The 15,900-nt window shown below is 43.0% G+C and overlaps 1 protein-coding gene across 1 annotated transcript in view; it reads right to left on the bottom strand.

Annotated features, from left to right (window-relative positions):
- The window catches only part of hs6st1a (heparan sulfate 6-O-sulfotransferase 1a), a 57,385-nt gene that overhangs the window by 1,055 nt on the left and 40,430 nt on the right, over positions 1-15,900 (bottom strand). Inside the window, exons 2-3 of the mRNA XM_032500400.1 lie at positions 3,427-3,649; positions 1,662-1,910 (exon numbers count right to left, since the gene is read on the bottom strand). Of these exons, the coding sequence (XP_032356291.1) occupies positions 1,662-1,910; positions 3,427-3,649 (472 nt within the window). The remainder of the gene's footprint in view (positions 1-1,661; positions 1,911-3,426; positions 3,650-15,900) is intronic.

Here is a 15,900-nt window from a genome sequence, read left to right as displayed (position 1 = left end):
GAAGAACAGTTTAAAGAAAGAGTATAAAGAAAGGTGAGAAAAGACAAAAGGCATTTTAGCAATTTGTGACCAAATAGTTGCAGGATCTATGGAAGCAAAACTGTGGAACTTAACTCTGGATCGATGATGGTTTATAAATCAATGGCAGCCTTTGAGACAATTTTCATGCGTTTGTGTTTGTATTAATTGAGTCACGCAGAGTTGGAAATGGAAACTGAAAACTCCCAAATACCTGTCTCCACAGCAGACAATCTGGGCCCATATTTATTAATTATCTCAAGAGTAGAAAACCTTCCCAACCTGCCCAGTGACACATTTTCGGTCCTACTTTTGAAACCAGGAGTAAAAGCATTTCAACTTTCCTGCATTTGACTTGCCGGAGCAATAGCTGGATTGGCAGTCGATCTAAAAAAATACTACTACGGGGACTAATCTGGAACTATTATATAGGGAAACACATCAAAATCCTCAATTCGTCAAAAGGGTCTCAGCCCCCTGGGTTTAAGTTCCTGTTGTGGAAACGCCTTATTACATGACATTTGTACGAAAAGCTTTTTAGGACTTCTGACACGAGAGAGAACAAAGAAAGAAAATGTGTGTTGGCAATGTGGAGCAAGATAACAGAAAGGTGTTTGATGTCTGGTTGTGCACTGCAGCTGGCTTTATTGGAGTGTATCATCTGCTGTGTGGATTCAACATGGAGGGGGAAATGTATTTAATTAAGAGAATCTCTTTGAAATCTCTGATGGAGTGCTGGATATCATTTGTGAGCAATGTGTGCAAGACGGAGGGAAGCGACGCGCTGCATCAGTGTTAGAAATTAGATGCGTTTGATCGACAGCGTAGGGTCAGCGGCGCAAAGCGGAGCTCAAGTCGTCACCAAAACTTCATGCATCCAAGAGGAGTCGTCACTTAATTTAGACCAGTTTCAATAAAAATGACTCACTGGGATCTTGACGCCACAAAGGTAGAAATGGGCTTTTCAGCAGCTTTGCAGGGGGAGGGTAAAGTAAATATTTGATCTCATTGCCTGCTGAAATAATTATTTGACTTTTTAGAAATAATAAAATACTGTCACAATTCCACGCAGTGCCTTTGGTAGTAAGTTCCTTCAAAAGCTACTTTTAAAAACAACTTTTCACTCAAATTGCCACACACAGCTTCCCCCACCTGTCAAGACTTTCACCACGTGAAATTGTTCTCCTTTTGTGATAATCGGCCCACCTTTCCAAAGCTTCTGTCAGAAGGGCATATTTTATTTTCTATCCTCCTAGCTTGTCTTGATGTATAAATCACACGTCTGCTGTGTACTGGAAGATATTTCTGAGCCTAAGAACTCCCACACTGGACCAATCAAAGTGTGAAGAGCTTGTTTGAAGCTGCTGTATTTTTTTTTTATTTTTTTTTTTACAGGGACAGTCACCCCAACTCATTTCACAGCAATATAAGATCTCTTTTTCTAGTTTTCTTTCCTCAGATTATTTTCCACTTATTTTTAAAGTACCTCAAAATTGTACTAGAGTACAGTATTTGAGTATATGTACTTACTGTCCTCCACTGACTTTCTTTTTTGTCTCTTCTTATCGGACATTTTCTGTTCAATGTGTGCTTCCTGCCTACAGAGCTAAATCTACAAAAGATGAGTGAGCAGCAGCACTAACCGTAGTGTTGTCCAGGTCCACCCCTGCAGCTCGGGTGCTGTTGTACTGCATGAAAGGCCTGATGAAGCGCAACCTGAAGGTTCGTTCAAACAGGAACTGGGTTTTCCTCTGGTACTCTGTCAGACCAAAGAAGGCCATGTCTCGGAGGTTCTTCTTGGCGGACTCCAGCAGAAGCTGGGCCCTTTTCTTCTCTGGAACCGTGGACATGTTGTAGCAGCCGACGAGGCTCAGGTCCGCTAACATACGAACCTGTAGACAGGAGGAACAGGAAGTGAAGGAGGTTATGGGATGCAGGGGATGTTTGTGTGGATGACAATTCTAAAGAATCCGCCTTTTAATCAAGGACTTGTGTTTGAACGGCAGTGCCAGAAAGGCTCAAATGAAAAGATTATAGAGCAAACATGTCAGTTTTTACTTCCATCTGGATTTCAGCTTTCGTTTTACAAGAAAAACAGGAAATGGGGAGTTTTCACTTGTGTAATACTAATTATACACTAAGTATAATTCCTTTTAAAACTGAGCCTTTGTGGAATTGATGCTGAAATGATGAAGAGAAAACAAAATGAACTGATGACTGGATTACTGATTAATCATCTATCTAAGGCTGCAACTACTGATTATTTTCATCATCCATTATTATTATCTATTATTTTCATAATTAACTGTGTTGTGTAGGAAATGTTGACAAAAAAAGGCATCCACAGTTTCTCAGATGTCAAAGTGATGTTTTCAATTTGCTTATTTTGTCCAACCAAACACCTTCAGATGTTCAATCTACTTTCATAAACGACAAAAACAGTAAAAAAAACTCACATTTGAGAAGCTGGAGCCAAGTAATGGTTGGTATTTATATCTATAAAGTCATTAACCACTTTCTTTTCAGATTACTTGATCAGCCATTGTCCTAAATAAATTCAAGCAGTTTCAATTCTGGTGAACTTGAGACGTTCACACACTTCATCAATGAGTGAATTATGGAACGGCTGTGTTATAGTACAGGAGCAGGACCTGCATACTGATTTGGATTCACAAGAGTACACCAGAATACCTCAAGTGTGTGTGTGTGTGTGTGTGTGTGTGTGTGTGTGTGTGTGTGTGTGTGTGTGTGTGTCACATTTATAAGACACAGGACCCTGAGTAAAAACAGCCTCAGGCTCAGGTGAGATAAGCGGGCAACACGTTTAGGTGTAAGATGAGAAAGCCATCACAAAGAAGGCGTGAATTTAGGGTGCTTATGGCCGGCAGACAAACTCCTTACTCGTGTGCAAGAGCGAGAGAGAGAGAGAGAGAGAGAGAGAGAGAGAGAGAGAGAGAGAGAGAAAACATGCGTACATGTGTGCGACTAATCTTATACCTTTAATTTATCAAGTCTGAATGTAATTAATAAAATAAACATCTCCTTTGACTCTTTTTGTTCACAAAATCAATCACATTTGGTTGATTTAGAAGTTGAAATAAATGCATGAGCCTACCAGATAATTTAATTTATATATAGGTATAAATAGGCTTGGCAATGCCATTAAGGTTAACTAAACATAACAGGCATGAGAGAAGTTGGGTCAGGTGCAGAGAGCCAGGTTAGCTAGCTAGTGACGATAAATGGAAGAATCAAGCCTAAAATCGGTTGCTGCTGAAATGTGACAACCCTGCAACATGTCCCATCTTTTGAAGCTTATAGTGTGCAGTTTGTATTGTTATTTAGCATAGCTACTGTACTAGTGTGCTTGTATTGGACTTCATTATATTGAAAGCTTTTTCTCTGTACCTGTCTGTTGTTGGCCAGGTTGTAAGGGCAGTCCATGAACTGCTGCAGGGTGCACCCCGACCAGTCGGAGCCCTCGTAGCATGAGGGCAGCTCCTCGGGCGTAGGGGTCCGTCCGTCGCACATGTGCAGGGAGGTTTTCCACGTGGCTCCCCGCTGCACGTGCCGCCACTCACTGAGGTATCGAGACACCGGGTCCCTTAGCAGAGTGATGTAGTAGAACTTCCTTTTTTGGGTAAAAAAAAAAAAGGAGGGAAAGGGGCAAAAGAAAGAAGTAGAGAAGAGGAAAGTAGAGGGAAGAGTAGGAATAGAGAAGAACAACAAAAAGGAGAAAGAGAAGATTTACGTTAACAAATTATTGCCTTACTTGCACAGAAATTTGTCTTTGAAATAAGTTTGATTAATCGAATATAAATAAGCAAACCGAAATAAAAAACAACAGCAGCAACAACCTGTAAAATTTAGCTTGTGTAGTTAAATTGAACGCTTTTTAACTTTTTGTTTTTCTTTGGGAAGGACTCATTTCTTAATTGTTCAGATCAAATGAAACAAAGATAGAGTTAAATACATACAGTTAAAAACTAATTCTTTAAAAAACAAAACAAAAAAAAACTGCATCATGTGTAATTCCCCAGTTGACCATGTGGTGGCACTGTTTACAATGCTTTACTGCAGCGGTTCCATCGACATCCACAAAACTCTGTAGGACGGCGGCTACATATGGAGGTTAGCAAACTTAATACCATATCATTTGCATTTACTCGAGGCAGTGGTGCACAAAGGAAATCTGTTCAGAAAGTCAAACTACAAATGAGGGGGCGGAGGAGGTGAGGGAGAGAGCTGATACGTCTGGCAGGGGATCAGGTCAGTGTTCGGCCACACAGTGCAGGAAAATAAATTGCTGGCACAAGCACATCTCACTTTGAAACAAACATCTCCACGCCGCAAACGTCCTTATGTCTCAGACTCTCACACACACCCACACACACACACACACAGGCACGCATCCTTCCTCTCGCACCAATATTAGGTCTGCCTCTGAGAGATGACTCATCCCGCATCTGAGATATGGATGGGACTGTAGTGTGTGTGTGTGTGTGTGTGTGTGTGTGTGTGTGTGTGTGTGTGTGTGTGTGTGTAACGTAATGGTGCATAGCACAGTTCAATGTCTCTCCAGAGGGGACACTCCCACCAGAACAGAGACCTTTCTAGGCCTTCACACTCCAGCTAATTAACGCAGTCTAATCAATCAACACATCCTCATTAACCACGTACACATGCAACGTGTGTGTGTGTGTGTGTGTGTGTGTGTGTTTCTGAGTGGCTATGTGCCTGCAGTGTGTCTGGCAGCAATGGTATGGATTTGTCTGGGCAACAGACACACGCCGCCGGTTGAAAGTACACACAGGCACACACGCTGCCCCCCTCTCCGGGGCTTGCATCACGTCAGAGGAATGTTTGTAGAGAGAATTTTGTGTGCTGACAGGACTCCACGAAATCGCCCAGTCTACAAAAGCCGCCTCACATATACACACAGAGTCTCTGCTTCCATCGCTAAATCTTTGGCTTCAAACTACAAAGCTCGCCTAGTGAGAGAGGAGGGGTAGCTGAGTGAATACAAAGCCCCAAGTGTCACACAAACAGCAGCAGTGTCTGGATATTTAAAAGAAGTGGCTAAAGCCCTACAAAATTCCGTCAGTGGCAAAGAGGGAGTTCCTGGACAACAAAACAACTTCACCCTAAATCTAGCAACAGCTGAGAGATGTACAATGAACAAACTCTAATCCAGCAGTGGCAAGCAGATCCCGGACAATAAAACAAACCAAACAAATTTCATCTGGGAAATACTGCGCAACAAAACACACGCACCCTGAATTTAGCTGCAGCATGGAGAGATCCCTGCAAATGAAACAAATCTAGTAGCAGCAGGGGGATCATGGACAATGAAACGAATAAACCCTAAATCCAGTGGCAGCTGGGAGATCCCAGGCAACGGACCAAACAGACCCTCTATCCCGGGACAGCGGGGGGATCATGGCCATAGAAACAAGTATCTAAACTCTAAATCCCATCAACCTAAACCTAAAATCTCATCCCTGATCTAATCAAAAGCAGAGGAAAGGAGAGGCACAGTCAAACCGGAGCCCGCAGGAGACCGGGGTACATTATGGAGATTCCTATGATGACATTATCAGGATTCCTAACGCTCCCCAGAGTGCAGTGTGTTTGTGTGTGAGAGTGTGTGAGCCCACTGTGTGTGTTTCGGAGTAAGACTACGCCTATTAAATCAGTGATGACATTTTCCCCCTCTTGGCTTTTATTCTACTGAAAAAACACGGCACCGCTTGGCCCTTGCAACAGAGACGGGGGGAGAGAATGAGGGAGAGAATGAAAAACAGACAGAGAGAGAGAGAGAGAGAGAAAAGAAACGGGGAGAAAATGAGTGAGAGGGCGGAAGAGAATTTCAATTAGTTTTCTAATACTGTGAAAGCAGTGAGGGCCCCGAGCCCAAGTGATTTATCAAAGTTATGGCTCCAGCTATAATGAAGGCTCAGGCATATTACCAGGGAAAATAAATAAATAAAATGCACGCAAACACACACACACGCTAACCCAAATAAATGATCTTAAACGCCATGCATGCCTGTCGTGTCTGTTGGGTCAGGCAGACTGTAAAACTGGTGCCGTGGAGACTTCTTGCCTTAAAGCCTAATGACGTCTGGCCGTGTACTCAGATCCCTAGGTAATGATGTTTCAACACACACACACACGCATGCACTTCCTCTGAGGCGACAGCACTTTTTTTATTTCACAGGTGATATTGCTTATAGTTGAGGCATACATGCACTTGTCAAATTAACTTCAAAGCTAATACGCAACACTCAATCTCTCACTGTCGAGTTTTTAGCACAATATCCTCCGGCTGAGTGCAGGAATTTGCAGTCTGAGAGCTTGACGGGGCCCCTCTTGCAGACTATGTGGGATACATTTTTCACAACATTTGTCCTGTATGCCTTTTGTTGTTATCAAATAGAAGAATACACCTCAGCCTCATAAAAAAACACCCTAAACTGCATTTAGCATGTGTCAAACATGTCAACTAATCGAGAGAGATCGGTGGAGTTAAGAGCATGCTGATACAAAAGTGTGGCAGGGAGATGTATGATGGAGCTGTTATCTGGACCACTCTGGGATTCAGAGTGAACAAGGACAGTTTAGTCTTTTATCTCTCACTTTCTCTCCCTTTTTTATCCCAAACACTATAAATGAACTCAAAATTGAGGCTGTAAGAGCAGGATGGAGTGTACTAGCTGTTTTGCAGACTAAGAACAAAGAATGCAAGAGGAAAAAAAGGAAGGAAAAAAACATAAGGCTATTATTCATTCTCGATTTCATTTTTTTTAGCGGGCTTTCTGACATTTTATCCATCCTTTCTCAATATCTCCACCATCTCCCGCGCACATTTGTGTGTTTACATACATACATACATACATACATACATACAAATAAGTGAGAACGAAACATGAGACTTTTCACCTTCCCAAGAGTACAATCACCAAAAGGTAACACTGAATACTTGTAATTCTTCACTTCACGATAGCAGCTTCAACCCAAAAATGACCAGTTTCGGCACTAAAACTGTGCACAAGTGAGTACATGTGAGCTTGCAGAGCGTTATCAAGAGGAAACACACAGCGCCTGGGCCTGTTATTGTCCCTCAGAGCCTGGGGTAAATGTTTCCTGTGGGTCACAAATCACCACTTCTACAACCTCCACCTTCTCTCGTTAACCTCGCTTCCCTTTCTGTTTAAATCTTTCCCTTTCTGTCGCTTCTCTGCTTTCAGCCCATCTCATATTCTCGCCCTACACCCTGTAGGTGTCTCTCTGTCTGATTCCAATGTGTTTCTCCTTCTAGGAGTTGGTTTTAATAAAATCTCAAACCAGACCCCTTGTGTTATGTCCTGGAGAGTGCACCGCAAGTTGAGGAATGGTAAGCTTTAAATAGTTTTAGTTAATGTTGTTGAAAGGTTAACAACAGGCGAGTGATTAATTAGGGTTAGACCTACAATTTCACATGCTTGGGTTACCATTTTTGGTTAAGGTTTCATTTAAATTAAGTGTTTTTGGAAGCTATCTTTACATGACAGGGAAGCAACAAGAGCAACAGGAGCACAAGAAATACTGGAGGGGGTTTGTGGCTGCAATACACAAGAGATACAAAGTCTTTTCTTTCTTAAGGGAGTGTGACAAAGTTTAGAAGCCTTGTTTAAATATAAGGTTAGGGTTCCTAGTATGATTTACGCACTCAGACACACAAACACGATGACGCCAACAGCGTCTCACTGTGTATAGCAGCCGTGATTTATTAATAGCTCGCGGATCATTTGTTGAAACCAGATCGACTCAACAACCCAGCTCTTTTCCCCCTCCAAAAATGGACCTAAACTCAAACCCCAAAAAAATAAAAAAAAATAAATATATATATGCCACAGACGCAAGGAGACCTGAAGAAGTGCAAGTTCAAACAGACAGCAGACACAGATCCACAGAGGTAGCAAAGTGTGCCAGACTTAAACCACATTTAACAGAACCGATAACTGAATCAAATTCAAACACAGATAGAGAAGGATTTAAGGTAAGTGGCAGGATGTCATATTTCACATCTTTCTGATGGGGTTTGGGTTAGTGGATGACCCAGTGGATAAAGACAACCAGTTCTGAATTGGTATAAATTCAAGAGACGAGAGGATTTGTAAAGTGATTTAATTTCTTTTTAAATGTAATAATTTGGATATCGAGGCGTAGTTGGGGCGGGGAGGGGTTGCAGTTCGGTGGGCTCAGGGATCCTCACGCTGCTTTTGCGGATGGTGTGGTCCTGATGGCATCATCGGTCTGTGACCTTCAGCACTACTGGATCGGTTCGCAGCCGAGTGTGAAGCGGCTGGGATGAGGATCAGCACCTTAAATCTGAGGCCATGGTTCTCAGCAGGAAACCGATGGAGTGCTTTCTTCGGGTAGGGAGTGAGTCCTTACCAAGTGAAGGAGTTTAAGTACCTGGGTCTTGTTTGCGAGTGAGGGGACCATGGAGCGTGAGATTGGTCGGAGAATCGGAGCAGCCGGTGCGGTATTACATTCTGTTTATCGCACCGTTGTGACGAAAAGGAGCTGAGCCAGAAGGCAAAGCTCCGATCTACCGGGCAATTTTCGTTCCTACCCTCACCTATGGTCATGAAGGCTGGGTCATGACCGAAAAAACGAGATCCAGGGTACAAGCGGCCGAAATGGGTTTCCTCAGGAGGTGGCTGGCGTCTCCTTAGAGATAGGGTGAGAAGCTCAGTCATCCGAGAGGAGCTCGGAGTAGAGCCGTGCTCCTTCGCGTCGAAGAAGCCAGTTGAGGTGGTTCGGGCATGGTAAGGATGCCTCCTGGGCGCCTCCCTAGGGAGGTGTTCAGGCACATCCAGCTGGGAGGAGGCCTCGGGGAAGACCCAGGACTAGGTGGAGAGATTATATCTCCAACCTGGCCTGGGAACGCCTCGGGATCCCCAGTCGGAGCTAGTTGATGTGGCTCGGGAAAGGGAAGTTTGGGGTCCTACTGGAGCTGCTGCCCCCGCGACCCGATACCGGATAAGCGGATGAAGATGGATGGATGGATGGACTCCGTTTCATATCCCTATAAACTGGATATCTGTGGATTTTGGATTGTAGGCACGTATCTGCAGTAAGCCCAACTCTTTGGTGTGCTCAGCAATGAAATGGGGCAGGTTTTGTGTCCATTGGTGGCTGTTTTCACTGTTTGAATAAACAGTTGACCAGTCACAAAAAAGTAATGAGGATGTAATCTACCTCGCTAAAAACACCCAAAATAGAAAGAAATGGAGACAAGCGAAGATGTGATCGACGTTGCTGTAAAGGGTTGTTGTTAAGTCGACTTAACTCTAAAATCTACAGTTTCTTTTATCAATGTGTAAACATTGAGTTAACCGGTCCTAGCAACTGTGTCAACTGAGAATGACGTAATATGGTGCTCATTTCTGTGAGTTTCTCTCGGTGTAGTTTAAAGGTCCCATGGTATGAAAATTTCTGCCCATGGTCCCCCAGTGGCTAGAAATGGCGATATGTGTAAACTGAGCCCTGGGTATCCTGCTCTGCTTTTGAAAAAATGAAAGCTCAGATGAGCCAATCTGAAATCCTGCTCCTTATGACCTCATAAGGGGCAAGGTAACCCCCCCCCCCCTTTCTCTGCTTTGCCTGCCCAGAGAATTTGACCACCAGGAAAAGTCCTGGAAGCCCTGGCCTGTGTGCCTCCACTCCCCTTTGCTTTCAGAGGAATGCTCCTGTGGAATGTTCTGGCTTTAAATGCAGATGATATCAACAATGTCGGAGTGTGTCTGTGTGAGTATTTAGAGAAGGGACAGTAAGGAGCAACAAAATGTTAGGAGTTGAATCTCAGTAGACTTCCACTGAGTCATTCCTGTTCTCTCTCTCACACACACACTCACACAGCACCAAATCAACGGTGACCTCCCGAGACTAAAATTCACCCTTCGCCCTCCCTCCTACTCCTGTCCTCTGCTCACCGTTCGTCATCTCATCCCGTGTGTCTTCTGTCCAATAATGACGCATTGAGACAGACAGAAATAGACCCTCCGGTTCAGACAAGCTTTTGAGGCGTCTTCCTTGCCTGCACTGACTCTCTGTCTCTCTCCCTCCGCTCTCTGTCTCTTTCTCTGTTCTTTGTTAGTCGATCAATAACAGCCTTAGGATTCAGACAGCCTGCCTTGGTAGTTTGGACTTTAAACACTGAAAACGTACGAGAGACAAAGTGAGAAAACGGAGAGAAACAGAGAAGACAGTGATGACTGTTGGATGGAGGGGACACAGAGGGGCCACGCTGGAGTGAAGCACACATCCAGAAGATTGTGGTTTAATATGAGAAAAGTTGTGGAAATTCTTTGTTCTCTCTCGGCTAAGAGAAAACAGATTGTGCCAAGAAGTCATGGTTTCTGAATATTTTCTGGTGCAAGTGTCCACATTTTATACATATCATAACATCCTGACTCAGATTTGCAGACTTTTGGATGCAATTTGATATGCTGTGTGTTGATGTGGCCAAGAAATGGGACTGGGACAAGTAGGCCAAGTCTAGTTTTCATAATGAAATAAAATAATATATAGTGATTAAAACTAGTGCTGCAACTAATGATTTTTTAAAACCGTTTATTACTGACTGAAAGAAAGAAGTTGGGGAACGTTGACTTGCCGAATATGTTTCTGTTAAAAGAATCAGCGCAGAAGACAAGCATACAACAACTTTGGGTTTAGGACTTTACAAGTAACGTCCACTTGGGTTCACAAAAGATGTAATGGGCATTTTGGGACAAAGTGATGACATATTAATCAATGATGACAATAACCAGGAGTTGCTGCCAGTCATTTTAACTCACCAGTTTACAATCATGGTTTCCCTAAGCCCGAATTCATATCTTTAAATGTCTTGTTTTATTCAACAGTCAACAACCTTAATATATTTAGCTCACTAAACATATAAGACTACGGAAGCAGCAATTTCTCAAATTTGAGAAGCTGGAACAAGAGAACTAATCAGGTCAGGTTTGGATTTAAACAGTATCAAGTCAAGTATTTCTTAAACTCTGTTTCAGACCCAAAGACGAGCCTTCTTATGGTGGCTGTGTAAAGTACGATTTCTTCAACCGCATTCACAGAAAGACAGAACGTATCGGAGCACGTGCAGATACTGTCAATGTATTCAGGCGAGGTCCTCTCCGCAAAAGGTCCCATGGCAAGAAAATTTCTTTTTTTTTTTACATTAATATGCGTTCCCCCAGCCTGCCTTTGGTCCCCCAGTGGCTGCAATGGTGATAGGTGTAAACCGAGCCCTGGGTATCCTGCTCTGCCTTTGAGAAAATGAAAGCTCGGATGGGCCGATCTGGAATCTTGCTCCTTATGAGGTCATAAGGGGCAAGGTTACCTCGCCCTTCTCTGCTTTGCCCGCCCAGAGAATTTGACCCACCCATGAGAGAGAGAGAGAGAGAGAGAGAGAGAGAGAGAGAGAGAGAGAGAGAGAGAGAGAGAGAGAGAGAGAGAGAGAGAGAGAGGGGGAGGAGGGAATCCCCTGAGTGCGAAGATATGTTCAGCAGGAATGTACTGCCGCCTGTTATCTCATGTAACTTGACTGGCAATAGCCCAGAGAGCTGTCTGACACAGACCGAGAGGGTGGGAGAAATGTACAAAAAATAAGATGGATTTGGGGGGAGGGAGATGGGTGGAGGACGAAAGCATTCCACAAGTAATAACTATTATAATTATTTTTCATGCTTTCACCATTTAAAGTTATGTATCCCTGACAGTATTGGGTGATATGACGACATAAGATGTATGGAAATAACCTAACAATTATCATTCATTTCATTTTACAATTGTACTCACACCATGGTTCCTATCTTGTTAATGCCGCTGAATATATTAGACCAGTAATGAACAGGATTGCTTTGTGGCAATATTGGATTTTTTTATATCCATTTCTGCATCAGTGTGATAAAGTACTTGAATTTGTTAGTTAATATTTGATCTGGAGTAGCAATTAACAATTATTTTGATTATCGATCAATTAATCTGTTGATTGTTACATTGTTCGGACTATAAAATGTTAGAAAAAAGTATAAATGTAAGCAATAACGTGATTATAACAAAGAAAAGCATCAAATCCTCAGATTTGAAAAGTCGGAATCAGCAAGTATTTGGTATATTTGCTTGGAAAAATGACTAAAATGATTGACTGATTCTAAAAGAAGTTTATGCATTTCTGTTAATTCTTCTGGTTTAAATTGATTTACGGAATAATCATTTTTCTTTTCATTTATATTTCTTATTTTTATGTCTGATTATTGCATCGATATGACAAAGCATTTGTCAGGTATTGGTTTCGTGAATTGTCAAAAAACGGGCATTCCTGTCTAAATATTTTATCCATAAATATAGACATTTACTATATCATATTAATCCATTTTACTTTAGAATTACATAAACTGTTTTCATCCATATTAGCTACTCCCAATCTCTGAAATTTTAAACACAAACATATTCCTTGCCAAGTCTGCCTTTGGATTGTAGCTGCATCCCAAAGTAATAAGGAAGTGATTATTCACAGATTTTTGTACATACGGACTCCAGTAAGACTGTGAAGATGAAAAAAGGACTCTCCGCAGCTTTAAGAGACACTGCGCTTAGACAATAAAGTGAAAATGTATGCAAAAAAAATCCAATAAAACAATCTGCTTTGGTTTCCTGAAGCGGAGACAAATAGTCATTGATTATAAGTGGGGAAACAGTAGTAAAAAAAAATACAATAATCCGAGTCCTTTTTCATAATCATGGAGCTATAAAGGAGAGGAAATGTGAGCCAGAAAATGAAAGAAATGGAGGGGGAGCATCAAGTTGTTCAAGGTAACACAAATCAACCTGATAGCCCTGAGTGTGTCTGTGTAAAATTCCCCTCCACCCTGCGTCATATTCATGTGCCTCCTGATACCGAGGTCAAAGCAATCACTTTGCTAATGCGCTGACACATGGATGTGCTGCACTCGCATTACCCCACCCAATCCCAATGCGCGCACACACACACACACACACACACACACACACACACACACACACACACACACACACACACACACACACACACACACACACACACACACACACACACACACACACACACACACACACACACACACACACACACACACACACGCTCAGTATGACACAATCCTTGCTGTATAATGATGTCAGATTATCGATATGTCCCAATAGTTCACTTAACATGATGAAGAGAAATCAGCAAGGGTGAGGAAGAAGGAGAAAGAAAAGGAGGAGTAGGAGGAGACATGATGCAGAGTTTGGGGGCAATTAAAAGGCTGGGTAACGAGGCTAATGAGTAGACAGGTGGCCCCATTACAGAAGCAGCCGCACACACTCATGCACACAAAACCTCCCCTCTGGCTGGGATTAGTGTGTGCGCAAGTGTGTGTGTGGGGGTGTGGGGATGTGTGTGCGTGTGTGTGAACCCTGTTTCCCCGTTAATCAGTCGTCACATACGGGACCGGAGGCCACAGGGTGTCTCTGTGCGTTTGCATTGTGTTTGTGCGTGTGACTAGAGGCGAGAGTGTGAAATTAGAGTGATAAGGCAGTAACATTCAAACCTCCCCACCTGCCCTGTACAACTCTATCGCACAAGCACAAGCACAAGCACACACACACACACACACACACACACACACACACACACACACACACACACACACACACACACACACACACACACACACACACACACACACACACACACACACACACACACACACACACACACACACACACACCTCAATGCTTGTTTCTTACACTTTGCTCTTTGGCTTTCCACTCCAGTGCTACGTCTGTATATATGTGCAAAAAAAAATGGCCAATTGTTTGTATGAATAAACAGGATAATGAGATATTGCTGAGCCAGTAGCAGTGGAGAATAGTAAACACTTGTGTGAGTGTGTGAATGAGGGAGAGGAAAAGACAGGAGGCAGAAACTACACTAGGATTTATTTATTTATTTTTTTAAAGAAAACACTCTTTCAAGGTAATGTCAAGTGTTTGCTCAGAAAAGCGAAAAAAAAACAAAAAACAGGCTGATGTGGCTGAAAAACCACAGACATAGATAGGTATGGTGATGATTTAAAATTACCCAGAGAACTCAGCCGATTTACAAACAAACACAAAACAGCAGTCACATGAGGATAACTCTGTCTCTTGCTATCCTTGAAAAGTAAAAAAAAAAAAATCCCAGAGGTAGATTAAAAAATTCTCATGCAACTGAGAACACTAAGAGTCTAATTGGGGAAGAGCGAGATTGGGTGAGAAAGAAAAAGGAAGAATGACAGAGAGGTGGTGGTGGAGAGGTAAAAACGAGGTAAAGAGCAAGGGAACAAGCAAGCGAGAAGCGGCTAGAACGGCCCGGTGCAATTTGGGAGAGACGTCTGCATATCAATGGAGCTTGTATGGGTAGTGATGGTTATTATCTATTGACAGAGAAGTAAAAGAGGGGAGAGACGGCGGGACAGCAAGGAGACCAGTCAGTCAGCCAGGCCTGGAGACATGCCTGGGGACGGATTTACACTCTTCGGTCCAGGAACCGCAACCTCACCCTGGGGAATAGGGAGGGGACAATTGGCTCTTTAAGAATGGAGGGAAACATGTGAAGGGAGAAGAGGGAGGGGTGCATATGAGTGTTGTATGTATGTGTGTCTGGGTAAGGGGTCCTCCAAGCCCAATTAGGCCTGACTGCATGTCGGAGGGCTGTGCCAAACATGCCCCACCTGTTTAGAGAGGACCAAGGGGCTAATGAGCACTGCCTGGAGGCAGGAATGACATGAGAGCGAAACAGCGTAAAATGGGGAAGAAAATTCTAAGGAATTAAAGAATAATGATGACATTCCCCAGTTTTTGTACTCCTGCCTTCTCTCTCGTTATGCAGCCGCAACTCAGAGACACAACGTCAGAGAGATTTCACAGCTAAAATTAGCCTTTGTTATCATATGCAATCATACGGCACAGGCTAGATACATGTGACAAGGCGGCGCACGCACACGCACACGCACACGCACACACACACACACACACTTAAAACCAGAAACTGTTGGAGAGGCATGGGAGCAGGAAGAAGAGGGCATAATGAAATAATAAGAGCCAAATATTGTGCAACAGGAGCAACAACAGTTTTTTGAGACAGAATGCCTCTTCTGTGTTGGGTGTGTATCTATGTGTCTGTGTGTGTGTCTGTGTGTCTGTGTTTGGGTGAAAGAGCCCATTGTTTAGCGGTGTAACTCAAGCTCTCAGCCCCAGCTTAGCCTCAACAAATGAGGCTGCAGAATCCTTCCTTCCATCCTTCATTCATTCCTTATTTACTCTTTCCTCCACTCGGTTCAACCAGACTCAAAAGTTTGTATCGCTCTTATATCTGTAAGCTAAATAAACAGCCACAGCCAGTTAGCTTAGCATAAAAAATGGGGGGGAAAGTTGTCCAAAGATCCCAAAATCTACACCTCTAAAACTCACTAATTAACAAATTAAATTTTGAATCCACAAAACTGAAGTGTAAAAAAAAAATACACTATGGTTTTATGGTGGGGGGGGGGGAAATCACTGTGAGGTTTCTAGGCAACCAGCAAGGACTACAAGAATGTATGCTCCAGCCAATAGAAATAGTCTAGCACATTACCTCAAGTAACCCCGCAACTTGTAATTTTAATTAAAGTTTATTAGTGACCTTTGGAGGTGCTGTTAGGTGGAATATGTTACCTTTTGACAGAACCAGGCTAGCCTTTTCCCCTGGTTTCCCGTTTTTTAATGCTAAGCTAAGCTAACCAGACGGTGGTTGTAGTCCGATATTTACCCTACAAACACGAGAGT

The sequence above is a fragment of the Etheostoma spectabile genome, chromosome 20 (assembly GCF_008692095.1).
Source record: "Etheostoma spectabile isolate EspeVRDwgs_2016 chromosome 20, UIUC_Espe_1.0, whole genome shotgun sequence".
In the NCBI taxonomy this organism is placed as follows: Eukaryota; Metazoa; Chordata; class Actinopteri; order Perciformes; family Percidae; genus Etheostoma; species Etheostoma spectabile.
The sequence above is the reverse complement of the archived record's forward strand: the minus strand, read 5'-3'. Positions and strand labels throughout refer to the sequence as shown.